The sequence below is a fragment of the Salvia splendens genome, chromosome 4 (genome assembly GCF_004379255.2).
Source record: "Salvia splendens isolate huo1 chromosome 4, SspV2, whole genome shotgun sequence".
Taxonomy (NCBI): domain Eukaryota; kingdom Viridiplantae; phylum Streptophyta; class Magnoliopsida; order Lamiales; family Lamiaceae; genus Salvia; species Salvia splendens.
Genome location: NC_056035.1, coordinates 12,034,221 through 12,055,334, shown reverse-complemented (window position 1 = coordinate 12,055,334; position 21,114 = coordinate 12,034,221). Strand labels below are relative to the sequence as shown.

General features: G+C 38.2%; 1 protein-coding gene across 2 annotated transcripts; it reads left to right on the top strand.

Annotated features, from left to right (window-relative positions):
- Positions 1 to 16,843: 16,843 nt before the first annotated feature.
- On the top strand, positions 16,844 to 20,864 carry LOC121798925 (type I inositol polyphosphate 5-phosphatase 4-like). Of its 2 annotated transcripts, none has more exons than XM_042198196.1 (12): positions 16,844 to 17,445; positions 17,572 to 17,659; positions 17,924 to 17,995; positions 18,161 to 18,224; positions 18,334 to 18,438; positions 18,538 to 19,168; positions 19,245 to 19,441; positions 19,622 to 19,730; positions 19,816 to 19,964; positions 20,037 to 20,335; positions 20,498 to 20,556; positions 20,657 to 20,864. In XM_042198196.1, exons 1-10 carry the CDS (start codon positions 17,413 to 17,415, stop codon positions 20,260 to 20,262), a joined length of 1,674 nt encoding a protein of 557 aa, XP_042054130.1. In that variant the 5' UTR covers positions 16,844 to 17,412; the 3' UTR covers positions 20,263 to 20,335; positions 20,498 to 20,556; positions 20,657 to 20,864. The 2 variants fall into 2 exon arrangements, with proteins under 2 accessions (XP_042054130.1, XP_042054129.1); XM_042198195.1 differs by having other exon boundaries at positions 18,137 to 18,224.
- Positions 20,865 to 21,114: the final 250 nt, after the last annotated feature.

Below are 21,114 nucleotides of genomic sequence, written 5' to 3'. Positions count from 1 at the left end.
ACACATTTTTGAAACATAAACTCATTTTCCTATTATCAAAAGCCGAACACATAACATCATATAATAACACCAAGCAAATAGCACTTATCATAATACATCACATTAAAAAGCAAGCTCATAAAAACTTTAAAAGAAAGCCCACGAAATGCTTCTCGTAAAAACTGTACGGTAACTAGAAAGCCCACGTAAAAACTTCTCGTAAAAACTGTACGGTAACTAGAAAGCCCACCTCGATCAAAACGCAGCGCCGCTGCTGTCGCTGCCGGGAGACGCGAAGCCGGGAGGACGCTGCTGTCGCCGTCCAGCCATCCTCAGCGCCGCCGTCCACCGTCGCCGCCTCCAGCCATCCTCAGCGCCGCCGTCCACCGTCGCCGCCTCCGGCGGCGCTCTCTCTCTCGGATTCTCCCTCTCTCTTCTCTCTCTCGGATTCTCCCTCTCTCTTCTCTCTCTCGGATTCTCGATTCGTTCGAAAGAAATGAAATGAAATGGAGGGACGTTGTATTTATAGAAAAATTTTCATAAAAGACAAAAAATCACGTCTTTTCGTTTCGATGTGACGCGTAATTAATGCGGCGTTGAAAAACGTGCCTGATGCGACGTGGTTCTTATCCACTTGGAAAACGTGCCTGATGTGACGCGGTTCTTATCCAACTTTTCGTCTCGATTTGTTGTCGAAAGTGTATTTGATACGTGGTTTATTCTTTCGTGTAGGTAACGATTTTGCGGGTCGTTACAGTCTATGTATGAATTTAATTTGGCAAAATTGTCTTATCAATAAAATGTGTGATTGTGACGTGTATCTATTTGATCAATAGCAATAAATGTACAATTGTGTGGATTTAATCGTACAATAAAAGAGCAACAAATATATGAGACAAGGTTGAAAACGAAGTACTTGGGATTCCAAGATGCTTTCCTAGATGTGAATGTGCTAACTTTTAGTCGAATAGACGAAAGAGAATTTGAACTCATTTTCACTCAAACATACTATTAAATAATTTAAATTGTTAGGAAGAAATAAAGCATTGGGACTAGTATTATTGTATATAGATAAAAAGGTATGATTTTACGTAAGAAATAATGAATTTAGTATATCTTTCAACTGTAATGGAGGTTGTATTAAGGCATAAAAAAAATTGAAAATGATAGGGTGATAGAGAATTTCGATTGGCCTAAGCCTAACTATATACATATGGATATGTGGGAGTAATGGATACATGAAAAGGAAAGGCAAAATCCAAAAACATGGGCCAACCAATCAAACTCATTTCCACAATTTATTAATCATCATCTTTTACATTCTTAATTTCCGTAAAAGTTTCACGTCATTTTTACGTGGCCATTTTTTTGCCATGTTTTGTGCTTTTCTAACTTTCATAGTTCTTCTACTTTTCCAATTAACTGATCAGCATGCATGTTAATTCTATTACTATAAGCCGTAATGAAATCAAGAGTTACTAAACTCTAACTATAGGCTATAGCTAATGGAGTAATTAATTATAAGTCGCAGATTAATTTTTATGATTTCTTTTCTAATCAAGTACTTTTATAGTTAGACACTATTTCCAACTAATTAAGTCATCGTTTTCTCATCATAGTGTTCTGCCTCATCTTAATTTATAAGAAATATTATAGGCACTCGTTCACCTGTCAAAAATCAAAACTAATAGAATAGTCAGGAAATTATTAATTAGTTAAACGAGACGACAAATGGGCGTAATCATTAATGAGATATATGTCGTAATAGAATATTGCCGAAGGTAGTTGAAACAATCCATCCTAAGTGTGTCCCCACGTTAATAAATTATATAATACATACTGACATAAATTTATGGTTCCATATAGTCCTACATTATTTCTTAAGTTCAATTGCCAATAACACTTCCCTCAAACCCCTCAAGCTTCTTATAACTTGGACGATTTTGGCCCAATTTTTTTTCGATCGGTTGGGTCATCGGCCCAGATTTTAAGCCCATATATACAGCTGGGTCAGCCAGTTTTTCTGGTTTCAGTCTAAATATATTACTGAATTAGTTAATTTTAGCCTACAATCAGTGACCGGCTCTGATACCATGATACAAATCCATGGGTTCCATCCTTAAACCAATTGGTGATAAGAAGAGTGGCCTATGAGATTTATATACTAATTTCAATTTTCTTTTGACACCGATATGAGATAGTTATATGTTACTCTATTTTTTTATTTCAATTGACAACTACAGATATTAATACTTAGAATCAATGAATATAGATGTAAATACAGATATTAATACTTAGAATCAATGAATATAGATGTAAAATTCTAAGTATTAATTTATTTACTAATTATACTTAGTAAAGGATATTAAGTATTAATTATACTGCTTTTTTTCGGTTTCAGTCCAGATATAATGTAGAATTATACATACTACAGATATTAATACTTATAATACTTAGAATTATACATCTATATACCATGAATATAAATGTATAATTTCCTAATGATTTCCTTTACTCTATTAGTAAAGGAAAAGCGTCTAATCAACTTAGTTATGATTCATCGTCTCTTTATATGGGTATATATGAGATGTGGATAAAGTTTTGGTGAGGTAAAATATTGTTCCGATATTTATGTGTATTTATGTGGATTATAGTACTATATATTACATATGCTTAAAACGCATTGAAATTGATTGGTTGGCTTAGTTGGTTAGTCACGCTCACACCGCTTGGGAAGCAGAAGATCCAAGATTCGACTCTTACTAATTCGCTTCTTTTTTAAATTTCTCATACTAATTCATGTGTATACTTTGCGAGATGCGGTCAAGACGACTCCCGGTAAAACAAGCGATAAGAAGACCTTTCACTCTTTAAATTTCGTCTTTCTTTTCCATCGTTATCAATAAAAAAGAATTTCACATTTCTTCTCCTCGTCAAATAAAATTATGAAAGATAATAATTTCACAATTTAATATGGACGTGATAATACAAAAAAACAAGGACTAAGAAAATATATAAAGTATTTCTTTTTTACACAATAAAGACGAATGAGAATTTTCTTCTATCCCATTTATGCGTAAACCAAAACGAACGCATTCTTAGCTATCTTTTCATACAGCAAAGTGAATGAACACTAGAGAACCTTTTGATATCACGTGCCCCAGTAGTATATTTGGACTTAAAATTAAACCGTGGCCCAACTTGGAAAAAAAAGTTCAACCCACTTTGAAAGGTTTGAGGGAGAATGTTGACAAGTGAAATAAAAATAACTATAACAATATCTCACATCTGTATAAAAAAGAATTGAAATCATTATATATAAGTCTAATGAGGGCACCCACAATGGGGCGCCCGATGGCACTCCCTATGCGTGCCAACGTCCTCGGGCGCGGACGATGCCTCCATTGTGGGTGCTCGCCATAGGGCGCACCCTATGCCCACGCCCTAAGCTTCGGGCGCGGAAGAAGAGCGGGCGATGACCTATCGTCCGCGCCATCGGGCACCACTGTGGGCTCGGCGGACGATGGGCACGGACGATAGGCCATCGTCCGCGCCATCGGGCACTATTGTGGGCTCGGCGGATGATGACACGCGTTTTTTGATTTTTTTTTAAATGTTAAATTCGAAAATTTTGTATAAATACCCCCTACTAGTGTTGCCCACGGTTCCAAAACCGGCGGTTCCGGTTTATAGGAATTCGGAACCGGCGGTTCCGGTTCTAGTTCGGAACCGCCGGTTTTCGGTCGGTTTACACGGTTCCGGTTCGAAAACCGGCGGTTTCACGGTTCGTTTTTTTTTCTATGTAATTTGAAATTTGGACTTATACAATAAATTGGAACAAGACAACGGATAATTTAAATTGAAATAAGACGAATAAGGTGAAAATGATATCAATTTTATTGAATTTGAGTTGTAACGGACAACTATACATTACAATTTACAATACATATACAAGTATACAACATACAACAATGTAATATAATTTACAAGTGTCGTCAGAACGTAAATAAAAAAAACATGAAATGGGGGATAATGGATGAATTTGAATTCAAAATCAAAATTTTAAAAAATTTGAATTTGAAAACCGGCGGTTTTGGCGGAAAACCATCGGAACCGCCGGTTTCACCGCTAAAACCGCCAGTTCGGTCAACAAACCGTCTGCCTCGTGTTCCGCACCGGAACCGAAAACCGCTAGTTTCCGATCCAAAAACCACCGGTTTTGGCCGACAAAACCGACTGAAAAAGCTGCCTCCGATGCCGCCTCGGTTTTCTCACCAGAACCGTGAAACCGTCGGTTAACCGGCGGTTCCGAACCGTCCGGAACCGGCGGTTCGGTGACGGTTCCGGTTCGAAAAATCTTAAACAGGAACCGGACCGCGGTTCCAAATGCGACGGTTCCGGTTCGAAAAAATTACTAACACGGTTCCGGTTCGGCGGTTAACCGCCGGAGCCGGAACCGGAACCGTTGGGCATCTCTACCCCCTACCCCACATTCATTTGTAACATTTCATTTCACGATTCCACTCTCGAAACTCACTTTTACTACGAAATGGATTCAAGTCCCAATAGTCTGATTTTTAGTGGTGATGAGCGTTGGCCGGGTACAGAACCCGACGAATATCGGTCGTTCGACGCCAACACGCAGTACGATGTCGAATTCAGTACGGAATCATACGGTTTGTCTAACATGGAGCCGTCTCCAAACCGACACGTCGCCCTCTCCCGCCGCGCCGCCGCCACTTCCGCCCCCGCCAAAAAGAAGCGGATCCGACACCGCACGACCAAGATGCCACCTCCGGCAATGAATGAAGAGTACGCCCGGCCGTACGAACTACCAGCCGGATGAAACCCTCATCTTGGCGAGGTGTTGGGTGGATATATCAGAAGACCCGATATTCGCGAACAACCAGAAGCAGCTCGCGTACTGGGAGCGCATCGCCGAGCGCTACAATGCGGCGAAGCCGCCGACCGCGTACAAGCGCCAACGGGAGCAGCTTCGCAAGCACTGGGATCAGGTGAAGAAGCAAGTCAACTTGTTCGCGGCGGAGTACGAGAAGTGCGCGAGGGAGCAGGGGAGCGACGAGAGCTTGAGCGACGTGCGCGATAGAGCGCTGTTGTCGTACCAGTCCCTGTACGGCGACTTCAAACATTTGGCCATCTGGGCGCTCTTGAGGGACAAGCAGAAGTTCCAAGGCGGGATTCTGCACACCGGTGCGCCAAAGAGGACGAAGACCACCGAAGCTGGTGGTTACACAAGCAGCGAAAGTGGAACTCGTCCGGTGGACCTCAACCGGACGTACACGGAGGAAGAGAGTTCCGGCACACCGATGTCCTCCCGGCGTCCCATAAGCGTCAAGGCTGCGAAGAACAAGGGGAAGGCAACGGCGACATCATCCTCGACCGCCGCCTCCCCATCGCCGATCCCGGTCCCGATCCCGATCCCGACCCCGACGGCCGCCGCGTATGAGTCGTTGGCAACAGCCTCGATGGCGAAGACCTTGTTGCAGACGCACAAGGCCCTCGCGAAGTGTACGGACCCCGCCCAAGCCGAATATCTCCTGGGGTTGATCGATGAGCCGCGTCGGAAGTTGGGAATTGCGTAGATTAGCCAACTTGAATCGTGTAACTTTTGTTTAATCAATGCAGTCTTCGCCGGTTTTTAGCTACTCGTTGTGTTTTTTAATTAGTTTGCATTAAATATTTGAAAACATTTAAATTAATTAACTAAACAATAGTAAAACATATAGGGCGTGCCATAGGGCGAAACTTAGGGCGCCATACTGCAGGTGGGAGTGTAGGAGGATAAAAATGATGACGTGGTGGTGCATAGGGCGCGCCTAAAGGCGCCCCATTGCTAATGCTCTGAGCCACTCCCTCTAACACTAATTGATTTTAGGATAAAATATTAAAACCCATGAATTTCTAACAATAAACCACGAATATTACTAACATTGAAGTCAATCATCAACAAAGTATATTAGATTTGTAATATGAATAGAATTTAGTAACATATACATATATTTCTAGGGATAAAAAACTAGTGAAAATGGAAGAATGGCCTTTAGCAATCTCCAAATTTTGAGCAACTGTTCGCGCTTCTCCTCGTATATGAGAGCATCCACAATAACCGGCGTCACCACCGCCACGCCAATTTTTCGCCCACGCCGGTTTGACGCCGAACCATTGGAACCGGCGTGGGCGAAATTGGCGTCAAAATCGGCGTCGCCATGCCGATTCCCGCGCTGACGCCGGTTCCGACGCCGATCCTCACGGGCGCCATTGTGCGTCCCGGATCGGCGCCAAACCGGCGTCGGATTAAAAATTTTTTTTTTTTCGAACACACTATATATACGCGCGTTGAACCTCATTTTCATTCGCACCACTTGTTTTAACGAGTACTCTCTCTCTACCTTACTTTCTGTACAAGATCAATAACGAGCAATGGAGAACAACTACGAAGGTACTCCAGTTAATCCCGGGGGATGGTCTCAGACTCCCCCGCCTCCCGGTGTAGGGTCTCAGACGCCCCCGACTCCCGGGGCAGGGTCCCATACTTCCCCGGCTCCTGGGGGAGGTGGTTGGCCTCCGATGAGCGGGTACTACAACATGTACCCGTGGCAGCATATGATTCCGGCGTGGGCACCCGGCATGCAGCACCCTATGCAGATGATGCCGGGGTGGTCACCCGGCATGCAGACACCGGCGCAGCAGATGATGCCACCGGCGCAACAGATTATTCCCCCGGCGCAGGGGACGCACGGGGGGGACAACGCCTATCGGCCGACTTTTGATTTTTCCACCGGTTCTTCGCACACATCGACCCCAACGGATGCACAGTATACGGAGACCTTCTCCTTAGCGGACTTGGGTTTTGATATTAACGAGGTTTCGGAAACTCTCATTCAAAGCCAGGGAGTAGGGCGGGGTAAGAAGAAGGGCAAGGCGAAGAAGGTCGGCGAGTCGTCGCAGCCCCAAGCCGAAATCCGGGGCCGGAGGAAGTGGACAGACGCGGAGAACGTTGCGGTTGCCAAGGCGTGGGTGAGTGTCTGCGACGATCCTCTGGTTTCGAACAACCAGAGGATCGTCAACTTGTGGGCCAAGATAGCCGCAGCCTACAGGGCATTTTGCCCTGAAGGGCGACCGTGCACCGGGGAGGAGGTCCGGAAGTGCTGGGACCGAATCAGGGCTGGCTTCTCTCGATTTTCGGGTTTGTACGCCAACGCCCTCCGCATGCAGACCAGTGGCCAAACAGAGGAAGACTGCAGGAGGATTGCGGAGAGAGCCTACCCCGATCCGGATAAGAAGTACTATGAGTTCACCTACTGGAACTGCTACGTTGTGCTCAACGAGTCGGAGAAATTCTGGGCAGGCGTCGACGCTGGCTGGCCGAAGAGGCAGAGACTGAACTATACCGGAGATTATAGCGGCAGCAGCGGTGGTTCGTCAGACCTCCCTGAGACGGCCCAGGAGGTCCCGACTCCTCGGTCGTTCGGTCGCCGACCTCGCCCGGTTGGGCAAAGGCGGGCGCAGCAGGTTGCGAGGGGGGGCACCCCGAGTTCCCAGGACGTCCATTCGGCATCCCCCCTCGGCAGGTCTACCGAGGAGCTCAAATTCTTCGCGCACCAACAAACGCGCGCTCAAATGGTGAAGACCTTAGCCGACTTCCAAGCGGCGGTGGACCCCGAGGTGAAGGATTTTCTTCGTGTATTGCTCCAGAGCCAGCGTGAAGAATTGGAGGCGATGAGGAGGGACACCGGCGGGAATAGCCGCGGCGTAGGTGGTGACGGCGGCGGCGGCGACGACGGTGAAGAAGCGCTGGGCGACGACGGAGACGAGGACAGCGGCGATGAGTGATTTTGTTTTACTTTTTTAAATTAATGTACTTTTTAATTTTTGTACTTTTTTTTATATTATTGTACTTTTTTTTATAATTAATGTACTTTTTAAATTTTAATATTATTATTCGAATTTTCCGTATTTGTCTCGTAAATTAAATTCCGTATGTTGATACAAGTGTAAATTAAATTATATAAATTGTTATTAGTGATGTGGAAAGGTAGTGTAAAGGCTATGTGAGGGCTATTTGATGTCCAGTTGATGTGGCAAGCTGATGTGGCAGGAGAATTGTAGTGCTGATGATGTGGCAGTGTGAAGGCTATTTGATGGCTATTTGACGTCCAGTGCTATTGGAGATGCTCTAAGTATTCAGTATAATCTTTGAATCTTATATCCTATTTCCATAGATATTCTAGAATAGAGTGGAGAATACCTTTCGAGAATAGAGATGGAAAGTAAAGAGAACAGAGCATAATAAAAGACAAAACAATAAGGAGATCTGCACATGTCAGTCTGGGAGATATTGTGTTCTTGCTCATTTCTTCATCCTATTTATGAATATCCTTGGTGATTAGGTCGATAATACAACGAATTTTGGGTTAGTCCTAGCCATTGGGCTTTCTCCAATTAAATCCAAAGCCTTTTTTAACTGAAGCCATCAAATAATATACTATTCCGATCCCTCGTTAACCCATTACGTGTCTATTTTTTTTACACGAAATTTAAGAAATATAAAAAAATAGTGTAATATGCATCTCACTTTTATAGTAATATATAATTTTATAATAAAATATTAGTAGTACGTGAGATATACTTAACCTTACTATGTACTCCCTATAGTAAAAAGGTGAAAATGGACTCTTAACGGAGGATAGACCAAAATAGTAAAAATGGACACTTGGGACGGAGTGTAATTTGGATCATTTAGTGCCATGAGTTTAATGAGATTATGTTTTTATATGTGTGCATGTGTTGACTTAACGGTAGAGTGATTAATGTCCGATCAGGTTCACGAATTAGATGGATTAGATAGAGTTTTGAAATATCTCTAAATACGATAACTCCTATCATTTTCACTAATTTAGCTTTATTTATATTCTATTGAAATGTTAAAATTAAAGGAATAGTAGAAATAATTAAAATGCCGATGCATCTCATTGAGCAAGATAGTTGGATAATTCAATCAAACGATGTTTTCATCATTTTCTTGGTTTTGATTTCAGAATATCGGGTGGTATCAGAATTAAATGAAGTTGTTGAATCCAACGTGGATAAAATACAACTGGATAGATAAGTTTAAATCATTGAAGAATAATAAAGATGCATCCTTACAGAATTTGACTAGAAAAGTACAATCTGACACCCCTTAATTTTTCTTTATAATGTGGAGTATAGTTTTCTGCTAATAAAGTAGAATTAGGAATAAACCATTAATTACTACAGCAGTCTATTTCAGGTCACAAAAAAATAGTTTATTCTTTTAATTTTGAATAGTCAATTAAAACTAGTCTTTTTGTAAGTTTCTCCTTTTAATGTGTTGTCTCATTTTTAATTCAACAAATTTTGTTTTTTAATCTCTTTTATACTTTACTAAATTAGTACACTATTAAAAATTTGAAATTATCTTTATACTATTTTTTCAGTACTTTTGTTTATTAATCATTGGCCGAGCCATAATGGAACCTTTGATTTGATCCATATGTACACCTCAAATGTTTTGAATCTAAAAATTAGAAATTAGAAATTTCTAATTATAAATTAGAAATTTATTATTATTAAATTAGCTTTATTTGAGAATCTAAAAAACTGATGAATAAAGGTTAATAAACAAACATCAATAGGAAACAAAACTTACCATATGTGCATGGAAAGCACACTAATACGAACTCTTATGTTAACAACAAACAATCAAACCAAACGAGAAAACGGCAATTAATAAAATAATGTGTAATGTAGTTATGTGTGTGATGATGGAAATAAATAATTGAAAGAGAAAATCTTATACGCAATACACATTTTAGATTACTTGTGGAACTGATGTGAGATTCATATCAATATATCGTATGTTGTAGCAAACCCAAATATAAGCCCCAACATCTGTATCATATCTTTTGTCACACCTTCTTTATTATACTGTTTGAATTTTAGATCGATTTGAAACATCACAATCTTCAATATATACAAATTTAAAATTAAACATTTACAAATTTTCTAAATACGATAGGCAGTGGTGTGGAGGCGTCTATGTGGATTGGCGGTAGCCACCGGAAGAGATGAAGAAAGGTTGGTGGCTAGGATTTTAAAAAGAGTAGAGGAATTAAACAGTGTTGTAAAAATGTTTGAAAATGAGAGAGAAATTAATGGTAATTAGGTGTTAAATGTTTGAATATATTTTCTGATTAAGAGACGTTAGAACCGACCACTGCGACATTTAAAATTAAATCATATGAACCAGGTAAGTCGTCGAAAACGATCATTGACCCAATTAAATATTACTTTCAATATTCATATAATTAATCATGCCATATCATATAAATATTGGTTTTCTAACGTGCATTAATGAATATTTGATGTTCTCATCAATTTAATATAGGTTGTAGTCCAGCACAACACGGCCGTCATAAAAAAGCAAAATTCTTTTTACAGTATATTTTTCTTAAAGAAGGCACGTTTTCTACCAAACAATCCAGCTTATTTATTGATAATTAATTTATGGCTTAATTGGGTGGCATGTACGAAGTGTATGGGAAGCCACAAAGTGGGGTCTTTATTTCTTGTCTTAAAATTATAATATTTACAATTAACAACTTTTAGAATGGCAGCAAACATATTAGACAAGGTACTGGCATCCCATAATTGAGACCAAAACCGAGTCTATTATGAGTAGTGGATGATTCATCTCAAGATTAATAATTAGTGGATCATTTAGAGGGCTAGAGAAGTATAATTGAATCATTTTTCCCTATATTAGTCACAGTTGTCAATCTACAGTTTAGCTCAGTACGTGATTATATTAATTATAAAATTACTAATTGCATTGAAACGTAAAGTGAAAAGTTTTGAGATCTCAGCACACCATTTATGTTCTATTTTATTTTATTTTTAATGACAAGAAAGAAATTTGAATGCTTACTTAATTTCTAATCTATTAATTGGTTGTAACTAGAGCTACCAAATGAGCATGGCATCAACAGGTCCAGACTTAAAAAAGAAAAGAAAGAAAAGAAAAGAATAAATAATAGTTCTTCGTCTACCTCTGTATTTTGCCAAATTGTATTGTACTAATATCAAAACTTTTTTAATCAATAAGGAGGAGTTTACTTCTAATTATAATTATTGTACATGATCAAAGGATAAAGTATGAAAAGGGTCAGAATTAGGAATTCATGGAATTCTTAAATTTATTAATGAATCCCTAAGGGTGTGTTTGGGAGCATCGAATTGGAGGTGTGGAATTGAAATTGGAATTGGAATTGGAATTGGAATTGGAATTGGAATTGGAATTGGAATTGGAATTGGAATTAGAGCCTTTAATTCCAAATCCAATGTTTGGCACTACAAATGTTTGGATTTGGAATTGAATTGCAATTCCAAATCTTTCAATTCCACAATTTGAATTCCATATCAAAAGTAGAAAATTTGAATTCCAAATAGTCATAAAATTAGATAAATTCACTATATATCCACAACACACACTTCACACACGACACATATTTCTCACACTACACACACTTCACACATTTCACACACTTCACACATTTCACACACCACACACATTTCGCGCACTACACACACTTCACACACCACACACATTTCACACACTCCACACACTTCATACATTTCACACACTAGACACATTTCACACACTACACACATTTCACACATTACACACATTGCACACACTACACACATTTCACATATTTCATGCACTACACACACTACATGCACTACACACACTACACACATTTCACACACTTTACACATTTCACACATTTCACACTACACACATATCATACATTTCACATACTACACATATTTCACACACTACACACATTTCACTCACTTCACACACTGCACACATTTCATACACTACACACACTACACACACTACACGCATTTCAAGCATTCGATTTTTGAATTTTTTTATTTTTAGATTTTTTTCGATCCGAACCGAATTAACTCAAAAAATTAAATTTTTCAAAAAGCTTAAACTGAACTATCCAAAAACCTAAAAAACTGAACCAAATTTGAAATTTCAGTTTGTGAATAGTGTGTGTGTACAATGTGTTATTTTATGTATAGTGTGTGTATTTTGTGTAAAATGTGTGTAGTGTGTATTTTGTGTGTAATGTGTGTAATATGTATACTTTGTATATAATACATGTAGTATGTTTATTTTATGCGTAGCATGTGTGTAGAGTGTGCCATGTGTGAAGTTTTTTTTTTTGGTATAGTGCGTGAATAATGTGTATTTTGTTTATAGTGTATGCAACATGTGTAGTGTGTATATTGTGTGCAATGTGTATATTTTATGTAGAGTGTGAATTGTGTGTATTTTGTGTATGGTGTGTGTACTTTTTAAATTTTAATTTTTCGATACGGTTCGTTCGGATCCAAAAAAATCTAAAAACAAAAAAAAATCCAAAAATTGGATGCTTGAAATATGTGAGATGTTGAAGTGTGAGAAATGTGTGTTATGTGGGAAATGTGTGTAGTGTGTAAAGTGTGTGAAGTGTGTGTAGTGCGTGAAGTGTGTGAAATGTGTGTAGTGCGTGAAGTGTGTGAAGTGTGTGAAGTGTGTGAAGTGTGTGGAATGTGTGAAGTGTGTGAAATGCGTGTAGTGTGTGAAGTGTGTGAAATGCGTGTAGTGTGTGAAGTGCGTGAAATGTGTGTAGTGTGTGAAATGCGTGTAATTTGTGTAGTGTGTAGTGCGTGAAATGTGGGAAATGTGCTTAGTGTGTGTATTTTGTGTAATGTGGGTGTGAGTGTATTTTGTATAAAGTGTGTATGCATAAATTCTTCAAATTCAATTCCATATCAATTACTTCATTTTACCAAACATAGGATTTGGAATTGAATTAGAATTCAATTACATCCAATTCAATTCCATAGAATTTGAATTCTAAACGCAGCCTAAATTTATTTGGATGTCATAACACCGAACCAATAGGGATGAATCAAAGGAGTTACCCGCCATGAACCTCAATGTTATACCTAGCAATTACATAGCTCAGAGTCCAACAAAAAACGAGTTTCAAAATGAGCAAAACTACTATACTTTGCAAGAGATTCTTCACGCGAAAGCTCTTGTCATTAGAAGACATAAGAGAGGGTCTAACCAATTTAACTTTGTTTGCTCATCCTAACATTTTTAGAAAATGTTATTCTATGTTGTCACCATTCGTGAGGATCGTTCTCATTTAGTCCATATATATAGTATAACAATTCTGTTTTTCATACTATAATCAATTTATTACCTACCTAACCACCATACACCGAAAAATGTAGAACCTAGAGACCCAAAGCTTTAATTTTGTATATATACTAATTATTAATGATAAAGTGGCCAAATTTATTTCATATATAATTTTAAATTTATTGTTGTTCTACATCTCAAATATGTACAAACTATATAAAATAAGTAAATCGAATCTGAGATCTGATTGAACTCTCAATTTGATTAATGGTCATATCATATTATTACTTACTTCATCAACTACATCGTTTAAAAGGATAGTTCATTATTAATATTTATTGAAAGTGGTCACCTACACAATCTTATCTTTCTAAATGCATAATATATTACACATAGATGATAGCTAAATATGGACTGATATTCATAGTATATATATCTGACTATGTTCTTGGTTCACAATATGCATGATCATTATTTGAAATTATCAATGATCCGTAATTTTAATTGAAAGAAAAAGACCAATGGTCCAAAATGTCGATCAAGGACCAATTAAATAGTGGTCACTTATATTCGGCACCTAGACATCATGCATGTGTGACCACATCACAATTTATATGTTCGAATAGCATATTGTATTCCATGCAATAAATATGACATTGAAATTGAAGCATTTTCATATAAAGATGTTGATTCAAGTAGTAATTTATTTGCAACAATCCTATTGGTCTACGCATGACCTAGAGAAGTCATTTGAAGCTAACAAGACCCTTAATCCTACTTGGTAGTAGTATTACTTTTTCTTGAATGAAGTGTTCCCAAAGCTCAAAAGGAGGCACAATTCATAATTCAAGTCAATGTTGCAAATGGAATCATTTCAAACACAATTCCTTAAATTAGGACTATGGCAATAGGCCATAAGACAGTTACATTTGCTTTTACTATAAATAAATGCTTTAAATTGCTCTAGTAACCAACATGTTTATTATTTAGATTCATAGAAAAGATAGAAAATAAAAGAATGTTCATATGAACTTTCACAAACCCAATTTATAAATAAAAAAGCCATTAAATCTAGCTTTCTCAATCCCCAAAATTCTTACCAGAATTCCCTTCTCTTTTGAGAAAATAAGTATCAATATTTATTCCATTCCTAATTACCGCCCCCAAAAAAATGTACTACTAGTTTTTGTTTTATGGTTTTGTAAGAACAGTATCCTTTATTTTCCAATAATCTCAACAATTCTTTTCTAACAACTTAACAAAACGATGCTCCTTAATTAAACATATGAAGATACATAGACATATAATAATACTAGTATAATACATTATGTACATGTATTAGATTCCTAAAATCACGAATTTTGGCAGAAATTTGATCCCACTAACTTCAAATTTGATCACAAAAATGAACTTAGGTTTTTAGTGACTTCCCACTAATTCATTTTTTCACAAATTCATGGGAAATACACTACAGACCTAAGTTCATGATTTTTTGAGTCAAATTTTAAATTTGTGGAACATAGCAAATTCGGTCAAAGTTTATAGTTTTATGGACCAATAGTTTTATTTGAAATTCATTTTTTTGTCATTCTCGCACCAAATTTTCTATTTTAAACGATATTCATCTCATATTATGTTTATACTATGTCAAGTATGTAATGTAATCATAATTTTTATGTTTTTTGATTAAATGAGATTTCAAATCCAAATAATCTCATATTTTCATATAAGTAATATTATCTGGTAAATAATATTCAGTGTGTATATCAAATATTTCAAATAGGATACATAGTAACATTAGTTTGAAATAGAAGAATAACATCAACTTTACCAAATAATACTATCTATTTTCATGACCAAAGCTTGTCATAACATGGATATGAGTCTTCTCACAATTCTAGTAAGATTTGTCAGATATGTAAATAGAATGAAAAATTTTTATAAATTCTGTGTATTTATATAATATTTTAAAGTAATTTATAAGATGTACTCAAATAAAAATAATAAAATATAATGAACTACTATATTATTACTTTAACAAAGATAATCGACTATTTGGCCCATAAAATCACAAAGTTCAGACAAATTTAATATTTTCCACGTACTTAAATTAAACTCAATCACCAAAATCATAATTTTATACTAGTATCTTATACCACTTCACATATTAAGCAAATTTATTATATTTAATGGTGAATACCTCAATTACAGTCATAAATAACATAGTAATTGATAAGTGCGCTCACCCAAGTTTTGGTTTTATTTGATAGTATATCATGTGCCACTAAATGCACCCTTAAAAATTTCTCAACTTGACTGCGCTATGTTTGAGCAAATTAGGACACGAAACATTCACTATGAATATTGTTAGAGAGTGTCGATAGTAATGTTATAGCAACATACAGATATATGCTTTTTGTATAATAATAATTGCTCATGATTCCAATAGCAAATAGGTAGAACAAATAAATACGTCCTCTCAAACACATGTAGATTGAAGTGTACAATTCATTTCTATTAGATACAAATGGAACAAGATACTTGGAAATTAGATTTGGCTAATTATTTTTCAACAAACATAGGTACTACTACTAGTACTACATTTTTAATAGTAATTAATTAGGCCATCCATAATGGATCGGGAGCGCTATCGTTCATCACTGTGGCACCGCGAACGACGGACGATGCGTCGTCCGCGCCCGACGCTTAGTCCGCCGATGATAGGGCATCGTCCGCGTCACCGTCCGCCCACTGTGGGCGACGCGGACGATGGCGTGGACGATGCAACGCGTTTTAGTTTTAGTTTTATTTTTCTTTTTTTTTTAATTCAAAAATTTTGTTTTATATATGCCTCAGCTTCACTTTTCATTTGTAACTTTTCGATTAACTCTAAAATTACGCTATAAAATGGATTCTGGTGGATACTCTAGTCCTAGTAGCCCGATGTTTGGAGATGGCGCATGGTGGCCGGGTACACAACCTGGCGAATATCAGTCGTTCGACGCCAACACGCAGTACGATCCAGAGTTCAGTACGGATTCGTACGGTCTCTCCGACATGGAGTTGTTTCCAACTCGGCCTGCGCCCGCTTCCCGTCGCGCCTCCGCCGCCGCCCCCCCCTCCGCCGCCGAGCGCCTCCAGAGGTTGAGCGATGAGTTGATCCGGAAGTTGGGGCTTTTGTATGATAATAATTTTTTTTTATTTATAACTCATCTAACTTTTTTTTAATCAATGAATTTTTTGTCGAGCTTTTAGTTAATCATTGTGTTTTTTTAATAAGTTTGTATTTATATATTTGAAAACATTTAAATTAAATAACAAAACAATAGTAAAATGCTTAGGGCGCGCCTTAAGACGCTCCCACTGCAGGAGGATAAAATGCTGATGTGGCGGTGCATAGGGTGGGTTTTAGAACGCCCCATTGTGGATGACCTTAGTTAGAGTCAAAGTATTAAACAAAAAGGCCCAATATTGCTGGGGTGACCGCGGGCAGGAAGAGAAAGCGAGAGGGGGTGGGGCCGGGCCGAGCGGGCAGGTGAGCACTGGGGTGTCCTATTCCAATAGAGAGCAAATTTACAGTGCAATGCCACACATTTATTTGGGTCGGCCCCCCACCCTCGTTTTGAGCCAAACCAGACCTCGAAACTCACACACACTGTGTGTTTGTGAATTTCCCTTTTCTTTTCTCGCCCTCCGCTCCAAAATCCCATCTTTTTCAGTCTCTGCTCTGAACTGGCTGTTGTTTAAGATTTAGTATAGCCTCCACCCCCATCCCGACCCACAAAACAAGCGCTCATGTTTCTATAATGTATCTCATTCACCTTTGTATTCTTGCTCGCCCTTTTTCCGTAATGCAGGATCCTGTTAATTTCTAACTGAATCTTGATTTTTTTCTTCCTTGAGTGAATTTCATATTCGGTTGATAGAATTTGTTGACATTACTAGAATATGGGATTTCATTCTCTCTCTCTCTCTCTCTCTCTCTGAATTACTACTTTAATTGAAGAAAAGAGCTTAGCTGGCTTTCATCCCATTTGAGTTGCATCGTTTTCTCGTGTCCTCCATTCTCGAACTCTTTTTTTAAAGAAAAGTTGAGTTCGGGAACTTTTGTTGGGAGGAAAAGTTTTGATCTTGGCTTACTTTCGAAGGGTTGCTGTTTGATTGTATGAAGTGGTGAAACGATGAGAGAAGATGGGAGCTCAAAGAAGAGCAAGGTTTGAATTTGTCTCTCTGTGTTGAAGAATTTGTTTTTTTTTGGAAAAGGAAGGCATTGATGAGCATTTGTTTGTGGTGATTTTGTTGAACGGAGTATTTCTGATTTGTCGAGTTTGTTGATGAAGCTTTCATGGCCTAAGACGTTAGTCAAGAAATGGTTCAACCTCCAGAGCAAAGATGGGGATTTTCATGCTGATGAAATCATTTATGGAGGTAGTTTTGTCTCAGTAAAAACTTTGTTAAAAATTGTTTGAATTTCTTTGATGATTAAATCGGATCACCTCCATTTAATGAAAGATTAATTTTTGTTCCAAATTTTCTGGGATTTCTTGCATTTATGTCATTTGAAAGGGGTTTGATGAATTTCTGTTTACATCATTATGACAAATTAATTTGGAGCTGGTTTGACGTGAGAGTGTGGGAGTTACTGCCGTAGTGAAGCAGCTTTATTAAATAGTTGTAAATCTACTTTTCCAGGCGTGGATGAAGAATGGAGGAACAATTTACCTGAGAGGGAGCAGCCATACACAATCAAGAAAAGCAACACAGGTTCACTTCTTCTGGATTATTCTTTTCAACCACAATATAATTGCCAGTTCTAAATTATTTACAATAATAATTTCTTTTTTTATAGCTAGTAACTAGTATTTGCTACTCTCTGTAGCTTAATTTGACTAATTGGATTGACAGAGAAATTGACTAATCGAAATCCAGAGTGTATGAGAAGAAACAAGTGTGAGTTTGATTCCACTCAAGTTACAGATGTTCAAGATTATAGGTTTGTGCTTCCTTTAATCCATACAATCAGTTTATCACTTTAGCAATGCCACCAAGGGAAAAAGCAAGTCTTTACTTTTTGTGTATTCCATTATGTTGTAATGGAACAGGATCTTTGTGGCAACATGGAATGTGGGTGGAAAGTCGCCCCCGAGTTACTTGAATCTTGAAGACTGGCTGCACACGTCGCCTCCTGCTGATATTTATGTTCTCGGGTCAGTTCACTAGTCGAGAACCGCCTCTTTGTCTGTGGCTTTTGTTGATTCTTGGCTCGCAAATTATTAATGGATGGATTTTGAAATGTCATTTTTTAGGTTTCAAGAGATTGTTCCATTGAATGCTGGAAATGTGTTGGGCACGGAGGATAATGGCCCAGCTAGGAAATGGCAAGCACTCATTAGGAAAACTCTCAACAGCCTTCCTGCCTCTGGTGGTGGTGGAGATGGTGGAGGTGGTGGTGTTGTTTTCAATACACGATCCACGAGTCCTTATGAACTATATGATGACCTTAAAGGGCCAAACAGAGAACAAGATCCTTCTTTCCTTCCCCGTCACTCTGTGCAGTCTGTGAGCCAAAGCATGAGAATGATGGGAAGTGGGATTTCAGTGGCGCAATCTAAACTTGATAATAGATTCAGCATGTGCGATCGGGTTATGTATGGTCATAGGCCAAGCGATTACTATGATCAAAATGCTAGGTGGGATGCTTCCTCTGATGATGAAGATGGGCCAAGTGATTCGTTTTGTGCACAGTCCTACAATGCCTCTGTCTCCATTGAGGACAAAGACAAGCATCCAGGCCAGTCAAGATTTTGTCTTGTTGCTAGCAAACAAATGGTTGGGATACTTGTCACGGTATGGATAAAGACAGAACTGAGAGACGCTGTGCGCAATCTGAAGGTGTCTTGTGTTGGGAGAGGGCTGATGGGTTATCTCGGCAACAAGGTACGCCTTTTCGAACTTGGTTGTTGTTCTTCGAATGACCAACAATGGCACAATCTCACGTTGTTGTGTTTTGCAGGGCTCGATTTCAATAAGTATGTCTTTGTACCAGACAAGCTTCTGCTTCATCTGCAGTCACTTGACCTCTGGGGAGAAGGATGGAGACGAGCTACGAAGGAACTCTGATGTCATGGAAATATTGAGGAAAACAAGATTCCCAGAAGTCCATGCCACGACAGACGAGAGCAACTCCCCTCAAACAATCCTTGATCATGAGTATATTTCTCATTCATAGCCATCTACTCTTTTTGAGCATTTGTCTTTGCTTTAGTTTTGTGCTACATTTTCTACTTGGATAATAAATGTGGAATACTCTAGCATCCTAAAGCAGAAAAGAAATGTATTTGTTTCATATGCTAAGTTCTCATTTTAAATATTGCTCATGTTTTCTTCCAGTCGAGTGATATGGCTTGGGGACTTGAACTATAGAATTGCACTTTCGTACCGATATGCAAAGGCTCTTGTAGAGATGTGCAATTGGAGAGCGTTGTTAGAAAACGATCAGGCAAGAATTTCTAATTTGATAGCAACTTAACACTATTTCACTGATTTGCTTTATCTATGCTAATCTCTTTTCTTCTCTTGAACAGCTTAGGATAGAACAGAGATATGGGCATGTTTTTGCAGGATGGAACGAGGGGAAGATCTACTTCCCTCCTACGTACAAGTATTCAAACAATTCAGACAGATACGCAGGAGAAAATATGCGTCAAAAGAAGAAACGACGAACACCTGCATGGTGACTATCTTATCAAAATACATGTTAATAAACCATGCTTACACGGGTCTTATTCTTTGCGTGTGAATGAAGGTGTGATCGTATATTATGGCACGGCCATGGTCTCAGACAACTCTCGTATGTACGTGGGGAGTCGAGGTTTTCAGATCACAGACCAGTCTGCAGTATGTTTTTGGCTGAAGTCGAGTCCACCAATTGTGGCCGTTTCAAGAAAAGCACGAGCTATTCTAGCGCTCGAGTTGAGATAGAGGAGCTCCTCCCTTACTCACATGGATACGATCAACTAAATTTATTCTGAAAACCATATCAAATCCAAGATCCTGCAAGGAATCCTCACCTTTTGCTGCATACATGAGCAGCAAACCATAAAGGTTCATTCATCATTCTAGAACTCACCCTCTTACTTAACTGCATTTATTCTATAACTCTGAAGTTGGTAATCTGCATTCTGTTGCTTTACTTAATTTTTATTGTTTGCAACAATGCATTAGTCTTGTTACTTATACTAATAGGGGCATGGTTTCCATTTGCAGGCTCAAAGTATGAAAAAATAAAGTGGCCAAAATTTCTAAAAATCACAACCGATAATGAGGTAAATTGAGTTATATATGCACACATCATTCATTTGAGCAATCACGTGTTTCTATGTTGAAATTAAGATATATATTAGTCTAATTTGGATTATTTTGTAGGATGGAGCGAATCAGTATATACACAGTTATGATTGAGAAGTCTCTGTAAATGCCAGAATTTTTTGTAGCTTAGTTCATAAATGTGCATCCCTTTTACTTTTTATTGGAACCAAGAAATGGTGATGCCCATTTTCACAGTGAAGGAAAAAAGAGAATTTTGAGCTTTATAATTAAAGTGTAGAATTAAAGTGGAAACAATAACTGAAAAGGAAATATTGCTGTCCTTGTTCTGCAATTCCATTGCTCTCCTTGGAAATTGAGCTCAAACTGCAACTTGTCATATCTCACAGTCAAACATTTATTTATTAATTTTTTTTGCCGCGAAAGAATTTGATATAGATTGATAAACGTCGTTTTCACCGATGAAAAATATAAACTGTGATCTTATCCTGTAAATTTAGAGTGTCCACTTTAAGGCGGACACTCAATAATTTAACCTCAGTTTTTATCCATAGCCC

Coding starts and splice junctions, on each gene's coding strand:
- LOC121798925 (XM_042198195.1), top strand. CDS start 17,413: ATGAGAGAAGATGGGAGCTCAAAGAAGAGCAAG. Junction 19,169..19,244: donor TGGGTTATCTCGGCAACAAG/GTACGCCTTTTC, acceptor TGTGTTTTGCAG/GGCTCGATTTCAATAAGTAT. Junction 19,965..20,036: donor AAACGACGAACACCTGCATG/GTGACTATCTTA, acceptor GTGTGAATGAAG/GTGTGATCGTATATTATGGC.